The following is a 24,327-nucleotide window of genomic DNA, read 5'->3' as shown; positions in this document are numbered from 1 at the left end:
AACCCACAAAATAATACATGGATATAATTTAATCTAAATTTACCACAAAACCACAATTGGCATAATGCATAAACTGATGAAAAGAAGCAAAAAAAAATAATAATTATTAGGTAGGATGTTTTTTGTATAGGTGATCGGTAGAGTTGGCATTTGGAGTAGTGTCTTTCTGCTATCACATCAGACTGTGAGGTGAGTCTTTCTCACTATACTTGTAGGTCGAAGGCACCAAGGCCGAACAACTGGATTTTGTATCCTGATATATAGGATTGTTGTTTTGCTAAGTATATGCAAGATTAGTATATCTGTATGATTACCTTTGTTCACCGAATATGTGTTAGATTGGTAGATCTGTATGATTACTTGTGTTGTTGGTTATTGATTGTTATCGTAGATGTCAACATGTTATGGTTTGTTGGGTTGAGGCGGTCATGCTTTGTGCTGAAGGCCAAGACACCTAGGGGGTCTAGATAGATTGAAGGCCTGTGAGGCAATCCAGTCATGCCAAAGGCCCGAAGAGCGGTCAAGATAGGTTGTAGGACCTGCGAGGCGGCCCAGCCAGGCTGAAGGCTCATACATGCATGACATTATATGTATTGGTTATGTGTGGTACTTTAGGGAAACTCACTAAACTTTGGCTTACAATTTAAGTTTATGTTTCAGGTACTTCAAATGATCGGGGGAAAGCAAATGTGTGATCATGCACATCTTTCTGATTTTTATGATATATAATTTTGGGATACTTTGATTCGTGATTATTACTTTTGGAAACTATATTTGTAAAAGAATTATGATTTTTTGGTTTAAATTTAAAAACAAAAAGTTACCTTGATTTTTAAGATGTTACATCTCACTGAAAAGGGGCATAATAGGCATTTGGTCATTGTTAAAAATATTTTGTATATAATAAATTACATTCAAGATTATATTAGTTAAGGTGTCAATTGATGACATAACATGACAAAAATACACGAAATGCAACGAAATTTTGACAAAACTAAAATTCAAATTCGTGTTCGTGTCAAGTTTAAAAAACACGATGTCGTGTCGTGTCTTTTTCGTGTTCAAAAATCGACATGAAATTGATACGATTTAACATTTTTCTGTCGCGTTTATTGCATTATGTATGATTAAGTATTATTTAAATAAGCTACTTTTTGTTATATTTTTTCTTTGTCATGTAGCGTTGTGTTTGTCGTTTTCGTATAGGTTCGTTTTCGTGTTAATTAAAAATAACACGGCATTATGTCATGTCGTGTTCATTTTACATAAAAAATTATCATGTCATCATGTCAGGCAAAAACACGGTACGGTTGCTCAATTTGTCACCTCTAATATTAAACGATTTGATTCACCACATTCTTACTTCATTCATGATTGTAAATTTTAAATTTAAAGATTATATTAGTCAATTTAATTTCTCACATTTCTTCGTTGTAAATTTTGAATTTCCTCAACCTACAATCTCCTTTATAGTCCTCTCAAAACACATACATAGCGTTCAAAACTTTGGAAGGTATAGATCGATTATATGAAAAAATAGGTATTAAATTTGGAAGTTGTATACCAATCACTTCCCATTTTTATATGAAACCATTTATTACCATTGCCTCCTTTGAAAAATGAATTAATTGAATTTAAGAATGTGGGTGTTCAAACAGGAAGTTACACACCGTTAATTTTTGTATCTTCAAAAGGTATCAAACATTTGGAAAAACATATGTTAAATGTGGAAGTTAAAGTAAAAATTCAACATTGATACACATTCTCATTTAATAGCTCATTAAAAAAACTACATGTTAATAGCTCATTAAAAAAACTCAATTAATTGCATTCAAGAATATTGACGTTCAAATCGGAAGTTACACACATTGATACCTCAATTCTTGTGGTTGTGAGTTTAGTATGGAAGTTAAACATTTAAATTGTGTGATTATATTTATTATTTTGTTAAATTTAAATATAAAATGCCAAAAAAATCAAAGGATTTCTAACCTGTGGTATCACATATTGTATTTTCTCTTTGATGTTCCAAGTCAAATCAGGAACATAAATGGTATTTAGAAATATTTTAGAAGTGGATTAGAATTGCCAATAAAAAACATATACCTAAAAAAAATTATACAATGGAAAACATATACCTAAAAAAAATTATACAATGGAATACAATAACAGTACTAATCAATTTTATTTGTAATTAATCAATCTACCTTGATATTGATTTAATTTAATAAGAAATAATTATGAGACTCATTTATTACATGATTTTATCAAAAAAAAAAAAAAAAAAAAAAAAAAAAAAAAAAAGACGTGAAGATCTAACAATTTAAAAAATTTAGATTTATAAGAAAAATATATATATATTTAATTATTAAAATGCTTATTTATCTTTTAAATTTAAACTAATAATTCAAATAAACAAACAACAAAAATAATTGGATTCACTTTAGAAATTTAGAAAGACAAAATTGCAGAAATGGTCCCTATGGTATGTATTTTTTGGGGTTTTAATCCAAACCATTACTTTTTTGGTTTCGTGGTCCTTTTGAACTAATTTGCATGTGAAAATAGTCCCTCGGAAAATTGAAATGACTAAATTGCCCTCTTGATATATTTTTTATATTTTTTCTATTTAATTTAATGTTTTATTAATAATAAAATAGGGCCCACGCCCCATTCTCTCTCTCTCTCTCCGTTTTGCTGCCAAGAAACTCCACCGGAGGTGATGTGTTTTCCGACTACCACCAAGGGCAACAGACCCTTCCTTTCCCATTCTTCAATCCCAGCTGCCAAACACCTCTGCAATATTTGAGAAGCAGCACCCAAACACCCCCCGCCCCTTCGTGTTTAACTATCGATGACAGGATGTAAGAAGCCAAGGGAAGCCGCCAAAGCAGCCTCCCTTTCCTTCGTGATTCACCACCGGAAAATCGACTCTCGTCCTCCCTCGGTTTTTCCTATCGAACAACAACATCCAAATACCCCCTGTTCGGCTCTGCTACCACTGCTTTGTTCCTTCGTTTTGTTTACTGCAGACGAAAAGAAAGGAACCCACGAGGGCTCACCGAAGAGCAGTTATCCCCTTCACCATTTCTTCATCAACTCCACGATGAAACACCCCTGAATATCCTTACTCCCTTCGCTCGTCGGAGACGCCGACTACTGCCCCTCATCGACGTACACAACCCCTTCTACAATTTATCGGTCCTACTCTTTACTACTTACCTTCCCCTCAATCTGTGGTTGCCGACGCCGAAGTCAAGCCAAGAGGATCGCCGTAAAAATGGGTTCCTTTCCCCCTTGACATATCTACCATCACAGGTGGCTGGAATGGAGGCAATAGCCTCCTTCTTTTGTTTTGTTTTTCTTGTGAGTCGAAGAAAAAAATAGGGATATGAGAATCAAGAATTAGCAACAGAAGATGAGGATGTTTGGGTTGTGATTGTTGATAGAAAAAGGAAGAGGATGATGTGAGTTGTTTGTCTTCCTTGGTGGCCGGAATACACTATTTTCGATGAGTGGCCTTGCCAGAAATCAAGAAGAAAAGAAAGAAAGAACCGTAAGAATTGGGAGAGAGGGAGAGAGAGAGAGAGAGAGAGAGAGAGATGTGGGCCCTAAATTAGTTAATTATTTTATTTTTCATTTAAATTAAATAAAAAAAGCATGAAAAATATATCGAAAGGGCATAATAGTCTTTTCAGTTTACTGATGGACCAAAAACGCAACGAAACTAGATAAAAAGGACTACCAATCCAAAAAAGTCGTGGTTTTGACTAAAACCTCAAAAAATGTATACCACAAGGACCATTTTTGCAAATTTTTTATTTTGAAATTATAAGAAAAGTTGTATTGATGAATTAGATATACATTTATTATTACATTTATTGCATCATCTCTAATAAATAAAAGTTTTTTTTTTGCCACTTATCACACTCTCATTCAATTGGTCAAATGTCATTTTGTGATTATTTCGAATTTTTTTACACGTCATTTTATAAGTTTTTGTATTTTACTAAATTCAACATAATCTTTTAATGTAATAATTGTAATAAATATAGTAATAAATGAATATCAATTTCATTAATAAACTTACTTTTTAATTTCAAAATTTTAAAAATTAAAGCTCATTAGTTTCTTTTATTTAAATTATTTTTTAATTTAAAAAATAAAAATCATTTTCATTATAATAATTTATTATTTGTCTTATTTTCTTATAAATTCAAACTTTTTAAATATTTTGACATTTATATTTAGTTTTTTTTAAAATTAACTCATGTAATACATAGCTCTCACAACTAGTTTAAGTATTATATGAAATTTAATAAAATAAAATAAAAAACTACAAAATGACACATACATATAATTTAACTTAAATTACCATAATATGACATGTGGCATAATGTATAAAATGATGACTAATAACATAGTTAATTTCATTTATTAGGTAGGATTATTAATATTACACCATTGCCGCTCATTTTGGATATAAAAATATTTTTTTAAAAATGCAAAATAAATGAACATTTTCAAAAAATATTTTAAAAATTTGTTTTTGTCATTTAGATTATCAAAAGAAATAAAAAAAAAAAACATACCATTTTTTTTAAATGTACGTGAAATATTTTAATTGAATATTACAGTATAAATATTAAAACAAAATTGTTAGAATTCAAATATTCTACTGGAACATTAGACTATAAAAATTCAAACAATTCTAATAGAATATTCGAATATTCTAACAACTCTAACAATTATAGTAGAATATTAAAATATTTTAATATATCTAACAATTTTACTAGAATATTAGATAATTCTAATATTCTACAAATTTTATTTGGATATTTATATTGTAATATTCTATTAAGTTGTTTCACATATTTTTCCAAAAACGATATTTTTGGGTAAATTAAATGACGAAAATAATATTTAAAAATGAATTTTTTGATTTTTCTTTTTATTTTGCATTTTATATTTTGTTTGATCTCTAAGATTAGTGGCTAGAATGGTTTCTTCATGTCTCATAAAATTAACATGGTTTGAAACAAACCTCTACACACACACACACATATATATATATATATATATATATATATATATATATATATATATATATATATATATATATATATATATATATATATATATATACACTCTAGGTTAAAACTCATGTATTATATTGTCAACAAATTAAAATAACATAGCTAATAACAAGAAAAGCATAATCATTAATCATGAACTTACAAACACTATTGTTAAATGGAAAAGATAGCATCATAATTTTTATTCATTTGTTGATTTAACAGCATGCTATTGTTTTTTATTACAAAATTGTATTTTGAAAAAAATAATATTCAAACGTAGCAATGTTATGTAGGTACAAAGCCATTTTTATTGCTCTATTTAGATTGGTTTTTAAAAAGTATGTCTTAACGAGAAAAAAAAGGTTAACAGAACGCAATATGTCTTCCAAAAATGAGAAAACTTGTTTAGTATATTGATTTTTTGGCATTTGGATTTCAAAATTTTGTGTAAATCACTTACTTTTATAAATAATAGCAACACACATACAATTATTTACCCAAAATAGTAGCCTATTTGCATTTCTTTACCAATAACAAAACTATCTAACAAATAAGATATAATTTCATGTTAGTAGGAAAAGACACATTGTTAATATAGGTAAAAAAAAAATAAAGCACATACTGTATTAAACAGAATCATATTTCTTATTTTTTCAGTTTGATTAACTAAACCAGCAAAATCTAAGGTTTTCAGTTCATATACAATCCTATTTTGTCATGAGTCGTTAATCGAAAACCGATTTTTTTCTCTTATATATGATTATTAGGTTTGTACTTTAAACTTTATATTTGATAACTATTTATTAGCATTTGTCATTTTCAGTGAACAATTATCAAATTTAAATTAATAAATTTTATTATATACATTCTAAATAACTAATATTAGGCTACTAACGTTTTCTTTTACTTAGCAATTTTGGAATTACTACTACTAATTACTATGAGCCATAAAATGATAGATAAATATATAAATTCATTAAATACTTAAATACTTTCCATTTCAAAATTTCAATACTTGCAGCTTGAAGAGTCGGTGCTAAGTGCTAACTTATTAATTCTATGTAATGTAATTTGGTTGAGCGAAGAATGGAAACACATTAGCTTCACCTTACTTTTCTTATGGGATAGTCGAGTACACAATACACTTGCGTAATTGTAAATATATTTAATTAATGTTTTGTTATTGCTTTCATAAAAAATAAAAAAATAAATAAAAAATAAATAAATAAATAAATAAAAATTAATTTTTTTTATTGCAACTTTTATATATGTTTATTTATATTTCTTTACTTTGGTTTATACCTAAATTAAATATTAAACTTTATGTAAATGTAGAAGTACCGTATTTTATATAAATAATAATATTTATTGTCTTTTATATATTTATAATTTTCTTGTATTTTATTTTAGCATATAATTAGAAAAAATAGATTCATGTAAATTAGTGTTTAAAAAAAATTGTCGGTGCTTTTAGATTTATTGAAGTTTCATAGTATTATATATAAAAATAATGTTTATTATTCTATTCATATTTATGAATTTATTGTTTTCTATTTTCATATATAATTAGAATTTTATAAAAATTAAACTAGATTTGTACGACTATCTGTATTTGTTAATTATTGTTTGTTATTGTATATGTTGACATGTTATGGTTTGTTGGGTTGATGCGAACCAGCTCATGCTGAAGGCCAAGATACCCAGGGCGGTCTGGATACTCTGAAGCCCTGCGAGGCGGTCCGATCAATCTGAAGGCCCGGAGAGCGGTCCAAATACGTTGAAGACCCGGTGAGGCGGTCTAATCATGTTGAAGGCTCTGAGAGCAGTCCAAACAGTCTGTAGGCCTGCGAAGCGGTCCAATCATGCCGAAGCCTCATGTATGCATGTTGTTGTTGAAGGTTTGTATTCAATCGAATACATTTCAACTATGAATAAGAAACGTAAAACTAATCTAAGCAAAATAATCAATAGAAAGTAAATAACACAAAAGTTTTCCAAATTGTTCATTTCACCATGAAAAGAGGTTTTGTCTGCACCAAGAAGACGTGTTTGTCACAAAGACGATTGACACAAAGCCACGATTCACAACATTAGGGTTTTCCATAATGTTGTATATATACTTATACACACACACACACACACACATATATATATATATATATATATATATATATATATATATATATATATATCCCTTGATTGAAAGGGTTGTGTCTAATCTATATTAATGATCAAATTCTTGTCACCAGGATAACGTATCTGATATATATTCTATATCTATCTATAATACCTACCTAATATAAAAAAAAATATTACAATCGGATAACTATACTAAGTGTTGATGTTGGTAACCTTGATACGTTGGCGTTGTTGACGTCTAGAAGTTGACGTTGATAGATTAGCATGTCATGTGTTTGACTCATCAGATCATAAGGTGTGACCTTACAATCTCCTCATATCTGATGATGTCAAAACTAAACTTCTTATATATAAGAAAAATGTTTTTGACTTGTGCTCCCCCTGAGAATAATAATGAAATCTTGATTCTTGCGATTTTAACAAATGCTCCCCCTGAGAAGATGAATTGTAGCAGATGACAGACAAATAGATTTGAAATAAGCTTGAGCTTAGAACATAGCTTGAGATGAGAACGTTGACATAAGCTTGACTCGACACCCCCTTAGAATGTGCTTTTATCAGATTCTTCTTTTCTTTTATTTTCTCCCCCTTTTTGACATCAGAAGCTAACATTGAGCAGAACAAAGTTTCACCATGTAGTCTAGTAAGATTTTGATGTCTCCTGATAGCAAGGGCTTAAACTACCATTCACTAACATAGTATTTCGAAATCTCATCAACATGTAGTGTCATATGTTGAATCATAAATCTCTTTTATTAGAAGAAAAATGGAAAGAGTGGATAGGTATGTGTAATATATCACAGACAATGGTATACCCATCAACACAAATTTTTGAACTTTTATCAGTGTGCGGTTTTACACAGTGAATCATCAAGCTTTATTAAGAAGATAAAGGAGAGAATGGATTGTTTTAGTCACGCTGAGTTGAAATCAGCGTGAATCATTAACAGTTTAACTCATCACCAAGAAGTGGTTTAAACTTTTGTATCATAGAGTAAGTTGCAATCTAGAATAAAATATTCATCGTTAATTCATAATGGTACCATGTCATACCTCAAACTAGGAGGCCAGAGACATAAACAACCCTTTGTCATTTAAGGACCTGACAAGTATCTCTTACGCTGATGACTATGCAACCAGAGTAAGCCATTGGGTTTTGCTCAATGTTTTAGCAAAACATGAGACTTGATGAATATGACAAGCATGCTTCCAGGGAAAGGGTCAGGTAAAGATGATCAAATTAAAAATAAACACCCCAACCTTGTTATCAATATTTTTTATTTGGACCAGGAAATCTCACATAGAATGTTTAGACAGTGTTAGACAATCAGCGTGAGAGGATGAATCAATGTTCTCAGCAGATTGTCTCGCTAATGAGAGACTTAGAGACATTTAGTCACATACAGTAGCATGATTCTAGGGATGATAATGTGTCAAAAGTTGTATCCTAGGCTCAAAATTGCTACCGTCGGATTCCTTTTTTTAAAAATGGTACTAAAGAATAAACACTATAAGAATACAAACAAAAGAATTAGTTGAACAAGAAAATAGTATAAACATGGAAATATGTGCAACTTTTTTTCAGATAATGGTTAAAGACTTGTTCCATCAAATCTTTGAAATTGAATGATCATTAATGCATTTCCATTTTCCAAGATATCTACCCCTTGAATTTTTTAGCAATAAAAGAGAGCACAAGCACATATAAACTCATCAGTGAACATCTAGAGATGTGGATATTTATCATTGAAGTGTTTCAAATGCCTTCCAAGGTTTATGTTTTAAGGGGCCAAAGATGAAAAGGTTATGAATTTTTAATGGATTTTAACTGTCTATGTCTATTAAAATATAACTTTAAAAATAAACTCAAAATTAGCCGATGGAGTCTAAATGAAAGTTGTAGATTTAGTCGATACCTACGCGTAGATATAAAGAACGTCAAAAGCGAAGCTCGTATGCAAAAGTTACGGATTTTAGAAGATAATTAGTTTTTGGAGTAACCAGTAAGCGACACGTTGCGCGATCTGAACCACTACTTCCTCACCACGTCTTGGCACCAGATGATGCACGAACGCCCATCGTTCAGCAAGGGAACGCCTTGCATTTGAACACTCAACCTAGAAATAGAGGCGAGGATCACCCCCAAAACTCACACATTTTCCATTCGTTTTCTCTCAACCCCCCCCCCCCCCCTCTTAGCCCCTCCCATTCCCTAGCACTTCCCGAGTTCTAGAGGCAAGTCTCGGAGCGCTATAAGGCTCCGAGAAGAAGAGCTTTTGGCTCGGAAGTTCTGCCCCCACAAAGCCCAGTTCCTAGCCAAACCTCTTAGTAAGTGAGTTATGCTTACCCTACTTTAAGTATAGCTTATGTTTAAGTTCAATATCATTATAATGAACTTATAAACAATAAATGTATTATAAAAGATAATATACAAAGTGTTATTATAATATCTTTAACTACTTGCAGTATGGGGAATCTGGTTTGAAGGGCCGCATTGGGTTGTTGGATTTCATAGCAACTATAATGCCAAAATGGTCCTTCCCTCTAGTATTTCATGTCTGGCCCCTGTCTGTACATAGTAGTTGAAAAGTATTGTTTAACATTTATAAAACAATATCACTCGTAAATAGTCGCTATAAATATTAGACTAAAATCTAGCGGTAATGATACTAGGTTTCGTCAAATGAGAATAGACTTGTTAGAAGCGAAGCGTTGCCCGAGTTTGGAATCATCACTTTAACAAGTGAGTGCATAGTTACCTTCATCTTACACATAGATATGAAGTATTTAATATCAATTACGTGCTATGTGTGCATATTATCTGTGTTCTTTATATCTATGTTGGATGAACAAAATATACATGTTTTATTCGATTTAAATTGTATACATATTTTAAACCTATAATTATGATGCGTAAAGATGGGTAGATTAAAGATGAGATGAGATGAGAGATGAAATATGAGACGAAAGATGAGAGATTAAGATGATATAGATGATGAGAGATGAAAGATGATGAGAAGCAATGACCCAAGCGATGGCCCAGTCATCTAGTAGAGTATAGATGACAACCACAGAATATTCTAGATAGTCCAATGAAACACTAGCAGACTCGCAATCTGTAGGTGTTGTGAATGATATGTTCATCAAATGTACTCTAAAAACCCATTGACATTTATTCTGGGCGGACTCCTTATAATAATATTGTCAATAAAAGAGCTAAACCCTTGTAGCTATGGACTCAGTGCCTAACAAATAACACTGGCAGCTATGGACTTAGTGTATGTTATATAAACACTAACAGCGATGGACTTCATGCCTATTCCTTACGATAATCTTTAGGAATGAATGAGTGGATGATAGATGATTCTTAGGGTAGATCCTTAAGAAATAAAGAAGATAATGGGGATGGGTAATTGGGTTAATTGTTTGATGATGGAACATAATAACTTAATTATCACGGGTTGAAAACCCTATGTACTCACCAGGTTTCCCAACCTGACCCACTCAGTTTATTTGTATTATAAGTGTCGATACGAAGCTACATTACACTGAGAGATTAAAGGAGATGTAAATCACTATTGTAAATGAATGTAAGGTCTGTTTATACTTATGCTTTTGTATTGACGATGACATACCAATGTTTTAATATAAACAAAATACATTTCTTTGGGAATGCTTTGATAATATATTTATCATGTTTTCTGGGAACAAATTCCGCAATATTATTCTTTAAAATGGATACTCTAATTTTCGAATAAGCATAAATAAAAATTTTAAAATCACTGTGAATTTGAGGATGTCACATTAATCCAATCATCTTCTTTCAAGGCATCAACAATATTATTTGGTTCGATCATTAAGACAAAGTTTACAAACATGCATAAGTTGTTGCTGACTTTGTTGCGAGTGAGAATTCCATAATTTATGCCTCTAATGAGTTGAGATTCAGGATGATCTTAAAGGATTCTAGGATTAGAAATTTCATTTATATTGCTTTGGGCAGAAACTTCCTGATTTGATGAATCATATTCTTCATAGACAACAGGATGATCTTCAGGGATAGGCTGAGAACTGATTAATTGATCAACATTGGGAACAATGGGATCAACGTCATTTGATAAGAGCTCGGGAACATGGTCTGAAGGACTTTAAGTAAGTTCATGCAGAATAGATGAGGGGTGATCAACTCGATCATGAAGGAATGGGTTTTCATTAAAGGTGACATGAATTGTTTCTTCAATAATTTGCCTTGAAAGAATAAATACTCTGTAAGCCTTGGATACGCTGGAGTATCGTAGAAACACTCCTTCATCAACTTTAGCCTCAATCTTCAAACACTGATCTCTTTGATTCAAGATGTAACAAACACGTCCAAACACATGAAAAAATGTATGGTTTTCTTCCTTTCAATAGCTCATAAGTAGTTTTCCCATGACGTTTGACAATAATAGACCGGTTTTGGAGTATAACACCTTGTATTGATGGCTTCAGGCCAAAATGGCAATGAAAGACCAGCTTCAAAAACCTTAGTTCTTCCAGCTTCAATGAGAGTTCTATGTCTTCTTTCTGCAATATCATTTTGTTGGGGAGTTCTAACAACCAAAAAGTTCTGAGAGATTCTTAAGACTGAGCAAAAATCTTCCAGAGAAGATTTTTTGAATTCAGTTCCAGGATCACTATGTAATTGCTTTACTTTGTGATCAAATAGGACTTCCCATTGCTTAATGAGAGCAATGATTTCATCAGTGGCATGACTCTTTTTTCTTAATAATACTACCCACATAAACCTTGAAAATTCATCCACAATGACAATAGTATATTTCTTCCCAACTCTTGACTTAATCGGAATTGGTCTAAAAAGGTCTATATGAAGGAGATGAAGAGGTTAAAAGAAGACTTGGATTTCTTCCCTTTTTCACACACTGAGCACACTTTATCCTTGACGAATTGCATCTTAGGAATTCCTCTCACAAGTCAATTCCCTACAATCCTTGAGATGTTCTTGAAATTTAGTTGCGATAGCCTTTTGTGCCACAACCAATTTAGATGAGACTAAGCACGAGAGAAGAAGCAACAACGAAGAGATTTGTTAGCAGAAAGCATATCCAGAACATAGATGCCGTTTTGTAGATTTTCAGTAAGAGTAGTGATGCTCTTTTGATCAATAACTTTTCCTTATTTTTTTGTTAAAGAGAACTTCATATCCAACGTCACACAATTGACTGATAGAAATGAGATTATACTGAAGACCTTTCACATAAGACACAATCTTGAAAATAACATAATTGCACTTGATCGTTCCATAATCCTTTGTAGTTCCCTTGCCATTATTGCTATATGTAATTGATGGACCATCCTTCTTTATGAAATCTTCCAGGAGAGATTTGAATTCTGTCATATGTCTTGAACAACCACTGTTTAAATACCAAATATGCTCCTTAACCTGAAACTAAGATGTACAGTAAGACTAAAAAGATATACACTAAATATACACTGACTCACTTGCAAAGGATCCTTAAGAAAAGATGTTATAACAATCATCAGATAGATAGTTCAACGAGTTTCCCTTTTTGATCCACTTATCATTCCAATTCATGATATCATCAATGTGAACGATATTCTTTTCAAAAGAGTACTCACTGACTTTGTGAGAGACATCACCACATCGATAACAAACTTTAATTGCATAATATTTTCCTTTAACATTATATTTTGAGTTCTTTTCAACTGCTTAATCTAAAGAACTTTGATTATTTGATTTAATACTTCTTTATTTAGCTTTGTAATAATGAATGTTATCAATGGTATGCCCATATACTACCTTGTCATGAGACTCATGATCCTTTGATGAGTTTTCAGGAGTAGAAGTCTTTAATTGATCTTCAGGTTCATAATTGCTAACTGAGCACTGAGGAAACATGCTAAGAATTTTGTTTACATAATGAACTTCACCCTTACATATAGGAAACTTTAGCAAAGTCTTAGTCGATGGAAGAACATACTCATGATGAGAAGGTTGAAGAGAAGGATCAAGAGCATATAATTTATTAACACATTTAGTAATGCCATTAGAATCAGTAGAGAAATGAGTATTTCTTAAGGTTTGATTTATAAAGTAAGAATTCACAAATCTACTTTTAAAATCTTCTTTTAAGCAGTCAACTTTATAGAAGGTTTCTTTACTTTTGATTTTGGTCAAAGAGACATCACCTTCTATATCACCTCCAAGAATTTTCTTACACTAATATGGAATCTGAGCATTAAAGATTATTGTGACATTAAAGTGAAAGGATGCCCAGAACTTCAAAATAAGCTGAGTGTGATTAGCATGGTCAACAAATTTTACTTTTTCAGTGTGAAGAAAATTATTGGTAAGCGAGATACAAGTGTTTTCCCTTTTTAAAACAGAAAGAGATTTTTCTAGAGCAATGAGTTTTTCTTTGAGAATCTTTAACTCAAGACTGAGAGGAGATTTTCTTTTATTTGATATCAATAAATTGAAACGTAGGAGATGGATCATGTCCTTATTTTCGATATTATCAATAGAGGAAAGATTAACATGATTTTTTATCTGATATGCTGATGCATCGTCCCGTTTTGACCTGAGGTTATCAACAGTGTGAGGAGAATCATCGTTAAGGATCCCAACACTGTCATGTGAAGTGTTAGCATGAGATTCAACATTATGAGCCATGAGACACTTAACTTCACCATCTGAAGAGTTCTTTTCAAAAGCAGATGCTAGAATGGTCATCATCTATTGAGCAGTTTTGGACCAAAAAATAGACAGAAAATGGAAGTGAGTTTCTAATAGAAATTCTAGCTTTTACATCAAGATTCAACATCCTTTTCTCTTCCTTGTTATAACAGGGAACAAATTTCCCTTGAAGCTTACTGCTAGATGCACCATTACTCGATGATTGATGCATAGCACCTATAGGACCTTTGTTGATGACGTCGAGCATATCGAAATCCGTGAACTCTAGAACTTTCATGGCCTTTGATTTCCAATCAGAGAAGTTGTATTGGTCAAACAGAGGAATCTTTTTACAAATAGATGACTTAGGAACGAAAAAGGTTGACATGACTACTTGAGTGTATCACAAACCCACTCTGATACCAATTAAAGGTTTGTATTCGATCGGATACACTTCATGTATGAATAAGAAACGTGAAACTAATCTAAGAAAAATAATCAACAGAAAGTTAATAACACAGAAGTTCTCTAAATTTTTCCTTTCACTAAGAAAAGAGGTTTTATCTTCACCAAGAAGATGGATTTATCACGAAGACGATTGACACAAATCCATGATTCACAACATTAGGGTTTGCCCTCGTCACACCCCCAAACCAGACGGTGGAAACGTCTGAGGGCTCGCGTAACTTAAATTAAATATCATCACAATGAATACACATGAATCATAACATAAACATCACCATGCATCAATATATTACAACTGGAATTGTTCACATCAAGTATATTGTTTTAACGTTACAAATCCATGATAAACTATTTGATAGTTTTCAATAACAAAACACACTAACATACTTGGTACTTATTCCTCGGCTTACCTGTTACTTGAGAATACAAGTTATTTTGGAAAACGGTCAACATATGGAATGTTGGTGAGTTCATAAGCAATGTTGTGATAAAAATGATTTGTGTAGTTTGTAAAACCCAGAAAATACGATATTTTTTGAAAATACCATTGTTTATAAAAAGGTGTGAAGATCCGTAAATATATGCATGATGATTTCAAAACATGTATAATTGAAAAGAAACTTTGTATTAACCGTACAAGTGCAAAATGTTGAACTTCCCCGGAAAACCCGATGTTTTCCAAAAACATAAAATACAGTTATTTCTCTAATGGTGATACTGCCACAATGAATGATTTTTTATTACTCTTCCTTGATTACTAGGGTGGTGTTGGATTAATTAAGGTTTGTGAGTTGTTATAATCATGCATTAGTAATGACTAGTTATAACTACAGTTTACGAACGATCCTTAGAGGCGTCGCCCGTTATCACTCACTTAATCCAAACAACCTTGTTTACTATTGATGAACAACCTGAATTTGTTTACTTTGATTACTCATAAGCCTAACAAACGAGGAGAAGAGGAGTACGACGTCGTGCTACTTCCGTGAGTTATTTTAGGTTATCGGGGATGCGAAAGACACGTTGGCCCAACTCGCATTTGATTACTTTGACCTAATGACAATGCTAGTGGATCACTAGGGCCCAATAGCACTTAAAAGTCATTAAAGGTCCCTTTATATGAAATTTGGTCATAGAAGGCCCAATAACATATAATCATTATCCATTGGGCCCAAAGATCATGTTAATGGACTTGCAAGGTCCAACAAGCATGATTTGAAACTTTCAAGCCCAAGTGTCGAATGTTTACTTGTCTTAGGTATTACATGTCTACTAGAGAGTTCGATTTAACGATTGTTATTTTGTATCGACTCGAGACCGATCGATTTGTTTATAACGAAATTTTGGAGTTATACGCGTATTTTCTTTCGATGTTTTTGTTGTAAGCCGTAGATTAATATTTTTGACTCAATATTCTATAAATAAAATATTTGGTATATATATAGTCGTTTAACCTTTTTAGCCCCTTTTCTTTTTATAAAAGTAACGATTTTGGTCCTTTATATAAAAGAAAAGACATCTTTAGCCCTTAAAACATTTTCTTGATACTTTTGCATCATATATTTATTGAAATGATAGTTTTAACTCAAGACTTAGTTTGTTAATAGTTTCAGCCCTTTCAAAATAGTATTTTTTTTGTTAGAACCCAACTTTTCGCAATTTTTACAGTTTTGGCCCAAAATCCAAAAGCTTTACATTTTTTATCCTTTATGGAAATCAAAAACATTTTCAGTCCTTGAAATAGTTTTGTTACACTTTTTATCCCCTGTTTTGAAGAAATTATCATTTCAACCCCTTTAAAAAATTTTATCGCAATTTTGGGCTTATTGGGTCGAAAAGCCCAAAATTAGCCCATTAAGCTAAAGATTTACATTTCAAGTCCTTTGAAAATTTTAATTTTCAGAAAAACAATTATTTTAACTTTTTTGACTCTTTAATCCTTAAGAAACCATGATTTGGTACCGTTTAACCCAAATTTTGTATTTTTGACAATTTAAGCCCAATAATGGGCTTTATGTTGAAATATGTTTATCACAATCTTATAAGTTATTATTCTTGACTTGTTGGGTGCAAAATAACTTAGATCATGTTTGTTTTCTTTCTCATGTCATAGATCTCGTGATATCACCCCTTTTTGGTTACATGTTCATCACAAAAACACATAAAACCATACATACATGCATAAAATCACACATAGCATACACATACATATAGATCTACACATTTTCTTGTATTCTACCCCATAAAACATATGAAAACTGTAAAGAGAGGGGTATGAAGCTCACCTTGAGTTGCGGTTTTGGTTTTTGAAGGAAGAGATGAAGAAAGTGTCGATCCTAGCAAGTCTTCTTGGAAGATTTTTGACTTAGATGTGTTCTAAGGGACAAGATCACGAATTTTGTATGAGATAAGGGAGATTGTTGATGAGATGAAGAAGATATGTTATTAACCAAAGAAATAACTTACCAAGGATGTGAACTACTTGATGAAAATCCTTAGATTTCTAGCCAAAATTGTTGGGTTTTGGTATACTACAACATCCTATGGTGCACATACAACCCTAAATACCTTGGATCTATGTTTTCACTAATTATACATGCAAATGGTTTCCAAGGTATTAATCTTACAACTAGCATGCATTTAACATAAAAATATAATATACTAGTTAGCATGACATACCTTTTGATGGAGCTTGAATTCTTGGTGTATTTGGCCGTAAAGAGCTTAGCCCCAATAGTGTGGAAGCCTCACATGGAATCACAACACACCATGGACAAAGGATGAACTTGAGAGACAATTCCATCCACAAAAAAGACACCATGAACTCTCAAAAAGATACTAATGGTGATATTGGGCAATGAAGTATCTATTTATATGTGGGATTTCTAGGGTCATGGATATAACCCAAATCCATACCCATGGGTTTTATAATCCATGGTTCATGTGGCCCAACTCTTTATGTATCCATACATAAACTTGGTCCAACATGGATCCTAATCCCAACACATATAAATATAACTAATTATCATAATTAGTCCCCATAGATTTAATTAGTCTCTTTCGACCACTAAATTAATTCCAAAGTAATTCTTGATCAATACTAATTAAAACATATGATTTCATATTGATATATTATTACTTATAATATATTAATAAACCATAAATAACCTTCTCTCAAAATTCCATCCTAACAAATTGTCCTAATGATATGCAACCTAAATGGACCGTGCTACTCTCGGGTCGAATACATACCAATAATAGTTATGGGCTAAGACACCTAATCCAACAAAAATTTTGAGATCTTCAAAGAGGAAAAGGATGATCTTGAGAGTGGTTTAGAGAGAATTTTTTGAGGTGTGTGTGTGTGTTTGTGTTGGGTTCGGCTGAGAGAAAAAGAGAGAGGAGAAGAGAGAGACCTTGATGAGATGTTTGCTTGGAGACATGAGTTGCATGCATGGAGACCCAACAAATAATAGTGAGGTGGCCATGGAAAGTCAACTCTTCTCTTTTGGTGTAGTTGGGCCGAGAAAAGGAGAGGGGAAAGAAGGATTTGGGCCCTTTAATGCTTAAGCCCAAATTACAAACCCATTAGGTGATTTTCGACCCAATTAAATCAAGGAATGATTTTTATGACCCATTAGGGCTAGTTAAATTTGTTGTAATTCAATGAGGTCCATTAAAATTATCCTAGTTTATTTTAGGCTTATAAAGCCCAAAATATTAAGTTTTCAAGCATATGGGTCCAAATTAGAGCCCATATAAGAGTTCTAAGCCCAAAGTAGTCAAATTGGAAGCTTATTGGTCCATTAGTCCCAATAAGGAAATCCTAGTCCAAAATGGACTTATACCAAAATTTCTAGGGTTTCCAATCCTTTGTTGACTATTTGATGTGATTGTATAAAGTGTTTGATGGAAGTTTTGTTGTTATTGAATAAGCATCATACATGCTTTCACATTTTTGGTTCACATTTGATATAATTGTTGTTGTTACAAACATTCAAATTTCTAGTTGTGACAGCCCTAATGCTGTATATATACTAATCTATACATGTATATCCATTGATTGAAGGGATTGCATCTAATCTATACTAATGATCAGATCCTTATCACCAAGATAACAAATTTGATATCTATTCCATATTTATATATAACAATTGCCTAATATACAAAAGATTACAATTGGATAACTATACTTAATGATGATGTTGGTAACCTTGATACGATGGCGTTGTCGATGTCTAGAAGCTGACGCTGATAGATCAGCGTGTCATGTGTTTGAATCATTGGATCATAAGGTGTGACCCTACAGTTGTCTGTATGGTTGTGTGTGTGGTACTTTGGGGGGCTCACTAAGCTTTGGCTTACGGTGTTAGTTTATTGTTTCAGGTACTTCATATGATCGGGGGAAAGCAAAGGCGTGATCATGCATATCCTTCTGATTTTTTATGTTATTGGATTTTGGGATACTATGACTTATGATTATCAATTTTGGAACAATGTTTTGTAAAAAATTGTGGTCTTTGGAATTGTTTTTAAAAATGAAAATTTTAATCTGGTTGATGGGATGTTTCAATTTGGTATCAGAGTCGTAGTTTGATAGAATTTTATGGGCATTCATGTAAATCCATACTCCAACTAAGGAACCGTGTCTCAAAATTGTTTTCAAAGGTAACCAAAGAAGGATGAGATGTGTATGATCAACCGGAGCAAGAAAGTATACCCAAAGATACCCATACTATTATTGCATATGATAATTATGATAGAACTGCATGCTAGCTATAGTGTTGGAATCTTCAATAATTGCATGATAGAATTGCCTAAATTATGATGCCTTATTTCCTATAGAGATTTTATGCTTAAATGTTGCTTGCTCTTTGTTTAGTAGGACCCTTTCGGGTGTGAATCAACTACTAAATAAATACGAAAAGTCACACGATGCAAAAGTTAAATAATCTTAGGGTGAAGGATTTGACCCTATTGCGCAGCTCTTGTTTGAGTCTAACCGTTGTAGGGTTGAGTCTTTTAATCTAAGATTATTTAAGTTACGTTGCATATGATTGTATCCTTGAAGTAGTTAACTGGAACTAATGGTGGTCTTTCGACAACTGATGGCAGGGTGTGGTAGGGATTCTAGGTTAACCAAGGAAGTGTTGTAGTGTGCATGGTGTGTTGTTAAGCGGATGTTGGTAGTATCATTATGAGGAGGTAACTTTGAGGATTTAGGATGATTCACGAGGAAAGTATGGATAGGTGCGGATGGTAATATTGAGAACGTACTATTGGAAGCATAGGATCCATACTCGAATCGTAGGAATTCATGCAAATTCTAAGGAGCTGGATGATGGTAGATGGCATGGTTGGTACCATGATTCGTGATAGTGTTTATGTATCTGTCGATCTTTTGGATATGATTATTTAGGATGAGGATGAGTCTGGTGGTTGTTTGGGATTTAGTAGCCTCATCAGTTTGGGTTTGAATGGTGCAGACGTAGGTAAGTTAGTTGATTTTGAATTCTCAAGGGCCTTGCTCGATTTTAGTGCCATTTGAGTCGTGGGACTCAAGAAAGAAGCGATTGTTATGATTGGCTCGAGGATTGCAGCCGGAGGCTGAGTGATTGACAGATGGATTAGGATGTCAGTATCTTTAGCAGAGGATATGTTCTTTCGACTTTTGTATTCAGAGGAGAGAGAGAGTGAGAGAGAGAGAGAGAGAGAGAGAGAGAGAGAGAGAGAGAGAGAGAGAAAGAGAGAGAGAAAGAGATAGCACAAAAGCAGACATGTGATTTTCATATATGTGATGTAGACCAAGTATGGGGCTATATGGCTATGATATTTGGCGGCAAAATAGCAGTGTGGGAATACACAATAAGATCCTTATGGCATGGTTTCTTTGAGATGAGATCAAGGTTCTCCTTTCTTGGGATATAGGCACATTAGGTGCTAGCAGATGGTTTCATGAGATATTTAATTTTTTTTTATAATTTATATTGCATTCTTTAAAATTATAATTTTGTAGTTTATCCACAAATATAAAAATATCAATTAGATATTCAAACCACTGTCTTTTTGTATTTTCAACCAATATTTATGTCATTATCATATTATTAACAAAATATATACATTTATTAATTAGTAAGATTTTATTATTAATTCTTTATAATTAAGTTATAATTTAATTAAAATTGTTTTTAAAATATTCCTTCATTGTACCGACGAGTTATAACTAATTGTGAAATATATATGACATACAAAAGAAAAAAGATCAAGTATAGTTATTTTTTGACAACTGATTAACAAAATTGGTTTTGTAACCATTTTTTATGATAAGATAAGCAAATTTGAATTTTTATTTATAATAATTTCACAAAATTAATTTAGTTAATGGTTTTTTCACATGATTTTTTTACAATTCATCATCACTGTATATTTTAGAAGGTTATTGATTTTTTTTATAGAAATTATATAATTTCAAGAAATTTGTGAATTTCACAAGTTTTATTATTCTATAAAGTATGTTTATTTTATGAAAATAATTATGTTTCTTTTTTTATCATTGATTAAACTTTCCGCCTATTTTATTAGATATGCATAATCAGTTACATATCAAATAAAAAATCACGAGCTTCTCCAACAAAAAGTACAAATCTTGTATTACAAAATGAATTTCCACGCTCTTTTTAACCTTTTCGAATCTATAAACATTATGCTTAGCATGTAATCATCCAAAGCCTTTACTTTTAATAGTGTGTTAAAGAATCCACATCACATTTTTCAAACAATGTAATTGAGTTTGACCCTTCACCCAATATTTTCTCCAAGATCACCGACGAAATTTCACATTGACAAATCGTCGTCTATAACTTCTTCCCCTCTTTCATCTCTCCCACCACAAATCTCTGCCACAAGCCGTCGCAGCAGCAAAGAGGGAAGCAACTGTCCTTCCCTCAATTCAATTCGATTCAACAGATATCATCATAAGGTCAGTTGGATCTAAACTAATTTCTTTCCCAATCACATTCATAGAAACTAAACGTGTGTGTGCTTATGTTGTTTCAATTTCTCGTTTAGATTATTTGTTCATGCTTATTCAATCACCGATTACGATGATATTGTAAATTTGTAATGTTTTTCCTTGATTCTTACCACGATTCATGACTAAATTTGATAATATGTTGCAATCTACATTGAAATTATACTGATTCTAGCATTTTGCGAATTGAGGTTTTTCAGATCTGACGAAAATGAAAATTTTCGAAAAATTCAAGATCTGGAGTTTGTTGATCTGCGTGATCTCTCAATTAGGTCATGGATATTACCTCCCTGGTAGCTACCCTCACAAATACGTTGTAGGCGATCAATTATCTGTGAAAGTCAACTCATTGACTTCAATTGATACTGAAATCCCTTTTAGTTACTACAGTTTACCCTTCTGCAAGCCTCCAGAAGGTGTTAAAGATAGCGCTGAGAATCTCGGTGAGCTTCTAATGGGAGATAGAATCGAAAACTCCCCTTATAAGTTCAAAATGCACGCTAACCAAACTGAAATCTTCCTCTGTCAAACAAAACCCTTATCAAGCGAGGAATTCAAACTGTTAACAAGTAGAATCGACGAAATGTATCAAGTCAATGTGATCCTCGACAATTTGCCTGCAATTCGTTACACTAGAAAGGATAACTTCTTGGTGAGATGGACAGGGTATCCTCTTGGAATCAAAGTTCAAGATACATATTACGTCTTCAATCACTTAAAATTCACAGTTCTTGTTCACAAATACGAAGAAACAAATGTTGCAAGCGTTATGGGGACAGGGGATGCAGCTGAAGTGATTCCATCGGTTAACAAACCGGAATCAGACATTCCGGGGTATATTGTGGTCGGATTCGAGGTCACTCCTTGTAGTGTTCAACACAATGCCCAGTCTTTAAAGAACTTGAAAATGTACGAAAAATACCCTTCCACGATTGCTTGCGAATCCAACACTGTAACCATGGCTATAAAGGAAAACGAACCCGTGGCATTTTCATATGAAGTTTCATTCGTTGAAAGTGATATCAAATGGCCATCAAGATGGGATGCTTATTTGAAAATGGAAGGAGCAAAAGTCCACTGGTTTTCAATCCTGAATTCATTAATGGTCATCACTTTCTTGGCGGGAATCGTGCTTGTGATATTCTTAAGAACTGTTCGCCGGGATTTGACTCATTACGAAGAGCTCGACAAAGAAGCACAAGCCCAGATGAACGAAGAGTTATCAGGTTGGAAACTTGTCGTCAGCGATGTCTTTCGCATCCCAACCTACCCGGCGCTCCTCTGTGTAATGGTCGGCGACGGCGTTCAGATTCTCGGAATGGCGATGGTCACAATCTTGTTCGCAGCGCTAGGGTTCATGTCTCCGGCGTCCCGCGGCACTCTCCTCACCGGAATGCTATTCTTCTACATGGTTCTCGGAATCTTAGCCGGATATGTCGCCGTTCGTCTCTGGAGAACGATTTCCTCCGGCGATCAGAAAGGATGGGCGTCCGTTTGCTGGAAAGTCGCCTGCTTTTTCCCGGGTATCGCGTTCTTCATCCTTTTCATCTTAAATTTCCTTCTTTGGGGTTCTCATAGCACCGGAGCAATTCCGTTTTCTCTCTTCGTCATCTTGATTCTTCTCTGGTTTTGCGTATCTGTTCCATTAACACTCGTCGGTGGATACTTCGGTGCTAAAGCACCACACATCGAATACCCGGTTCGAACCAATCAAATCCCTCGGGAAATCCCGGCCCAAAAATACCCTTCTTGGCTCCTCGTTCTCGGCGCCGGAACTCTCCCATTCGGGACTCTTTTCATCGAGCTTTTCTTCATCATGTCGAGCATTTGGATGGGTCGGGTTTATTACGTGTTCGGGTTTTTATTCATCGTGTTGATTCTTCTTGTGGTGGTGTGTGCTGAGGTGTCATTGGTTTTGACTTACATGCATTTGTGTGTGGAGGATTGGAGGTGGTGGTGGAAGTCGTTTTTTGCTTCGGGATCGGTGGCGTTATACATTTTCTTGTATTCGATAAACTATCTTGTGTTTGATTTGAAGAGCTTAAGTGGGCCCGTTTCGGCTACCCTTTATTTGGGTTACTCGTTGTTCATGGTTATAGCGATTATGCTTGCAACGGGGACTGTGGGGTTACTTTCGTCTTTTTGGTTCGTTCACTACTTGTTCTCTTCGGTGAAGCTTGATTGAAATTTGGGAAGATTTTAGATGAATTTCGGGCGAAATGGGAATATGTTTTTTGTTTTGTTTTTGGTGTTAGTTAAGTAGTTTTGTAATCTTGGATTTCTTGTTAGTCGATTGTATGAATTTCTTGGGCGATTATATTTGATGTTACGTTGTTTTTTTTTAATTGGTTTAATGTTTGAATTTAGATGTTTGAATTTTATTAGTCACATAAACTTTGTGGAAATTTTATATCACGTATTTTAAAAGACTAGACAAACATTTTGAAATTATTTTTTAGTGAGGATGAGAACATCAACGTCTTTTGTTCAACAATCCACGCTAGTCGTCTCTCACCTTTTTTTGGCTAGTAAAAAATTGCAGTTTTTAACCGTTGATGCTAAATTGAGTCCCGGTTCAAATAAATGAAGTGCCACATAGGAGGGGGAAACATTTAGAACTGATTTTTTATTTAATAAAAAGTTAAGGGCTATTATAATTCCATTAAACTTTCTTTATGTGTAGAGTTGAATGATGATTAAACTCTATCATTTCTCTTGTATGTCATTCTTATTGAACTTTTATTAAGCTCAAATTATGGATAACCAAATGGGTCTACCTGCATCAGACTATACAAACTTTGGCTTGAACCTAAAAATCAATAAGATTTTAGCCTTTTAGGCAGATTGAAAACTTGAAATCCGCTTATGATTAGAATTTATTTTATTATACTGTTGTTGTTAATATTTATGTTAATTAT

At 32.9% G+C, this 24,327-nt stretch overlaps 1 protein-coding gene across 1 annotated transcript; it reads left to right on the top strand.

The window, feature by feature from the left end:
• Positions 1-21,218: 21,218 nt before the first annotated feature.
• Positions 21,219-23,754, top strand: LOC144997937 (Endomembrane protein 70 protein family). The gene is made up of 2 exons (XM_078957799.1): positions 21,219-21,358; positions 21,610-23,754. Exon 2 carries the CDS (start codon positions 21,621-21,623, stop codon positions 23,592-23,594), a length of 1,974 nt encoding a protein of 657 aa, XP_078813925.1. The 5' UTR covers positions 21,219-21,358; positions 21,610-21,620; the 3' UTR covers positions 23,595-23,754.
• The last annotated feature ends 573 nt before the right edge of the window (positions 23,755-24,327 follow it).

Source organism: Lactuca saligna, chromosome 5 (genome assembly GCF_052625555.1).
Source record: "Lactuca saligna cultivar CGN05327 chromosome 5, ASM5262555v1, whole genome shotgun sequence".
NCBI lineage: Eukaryota > Viridiplantae > Streptophyta > Magnoliopsida > Asterales > Asteraceae > Lactuca > Lactuca saligna.
This window is presented reverse-complemented; position numbering and strand designations above follow the sequence as displayed.

Coding starts and splice junctions, on each gene's coding strand:
- LOC144997937 (XM_078957799.1), top strand. CDS start 21,621: ATGAAAATTTTCGAAAAATTCAAGATCTGGAGTTTGTTGATCTGCGTG.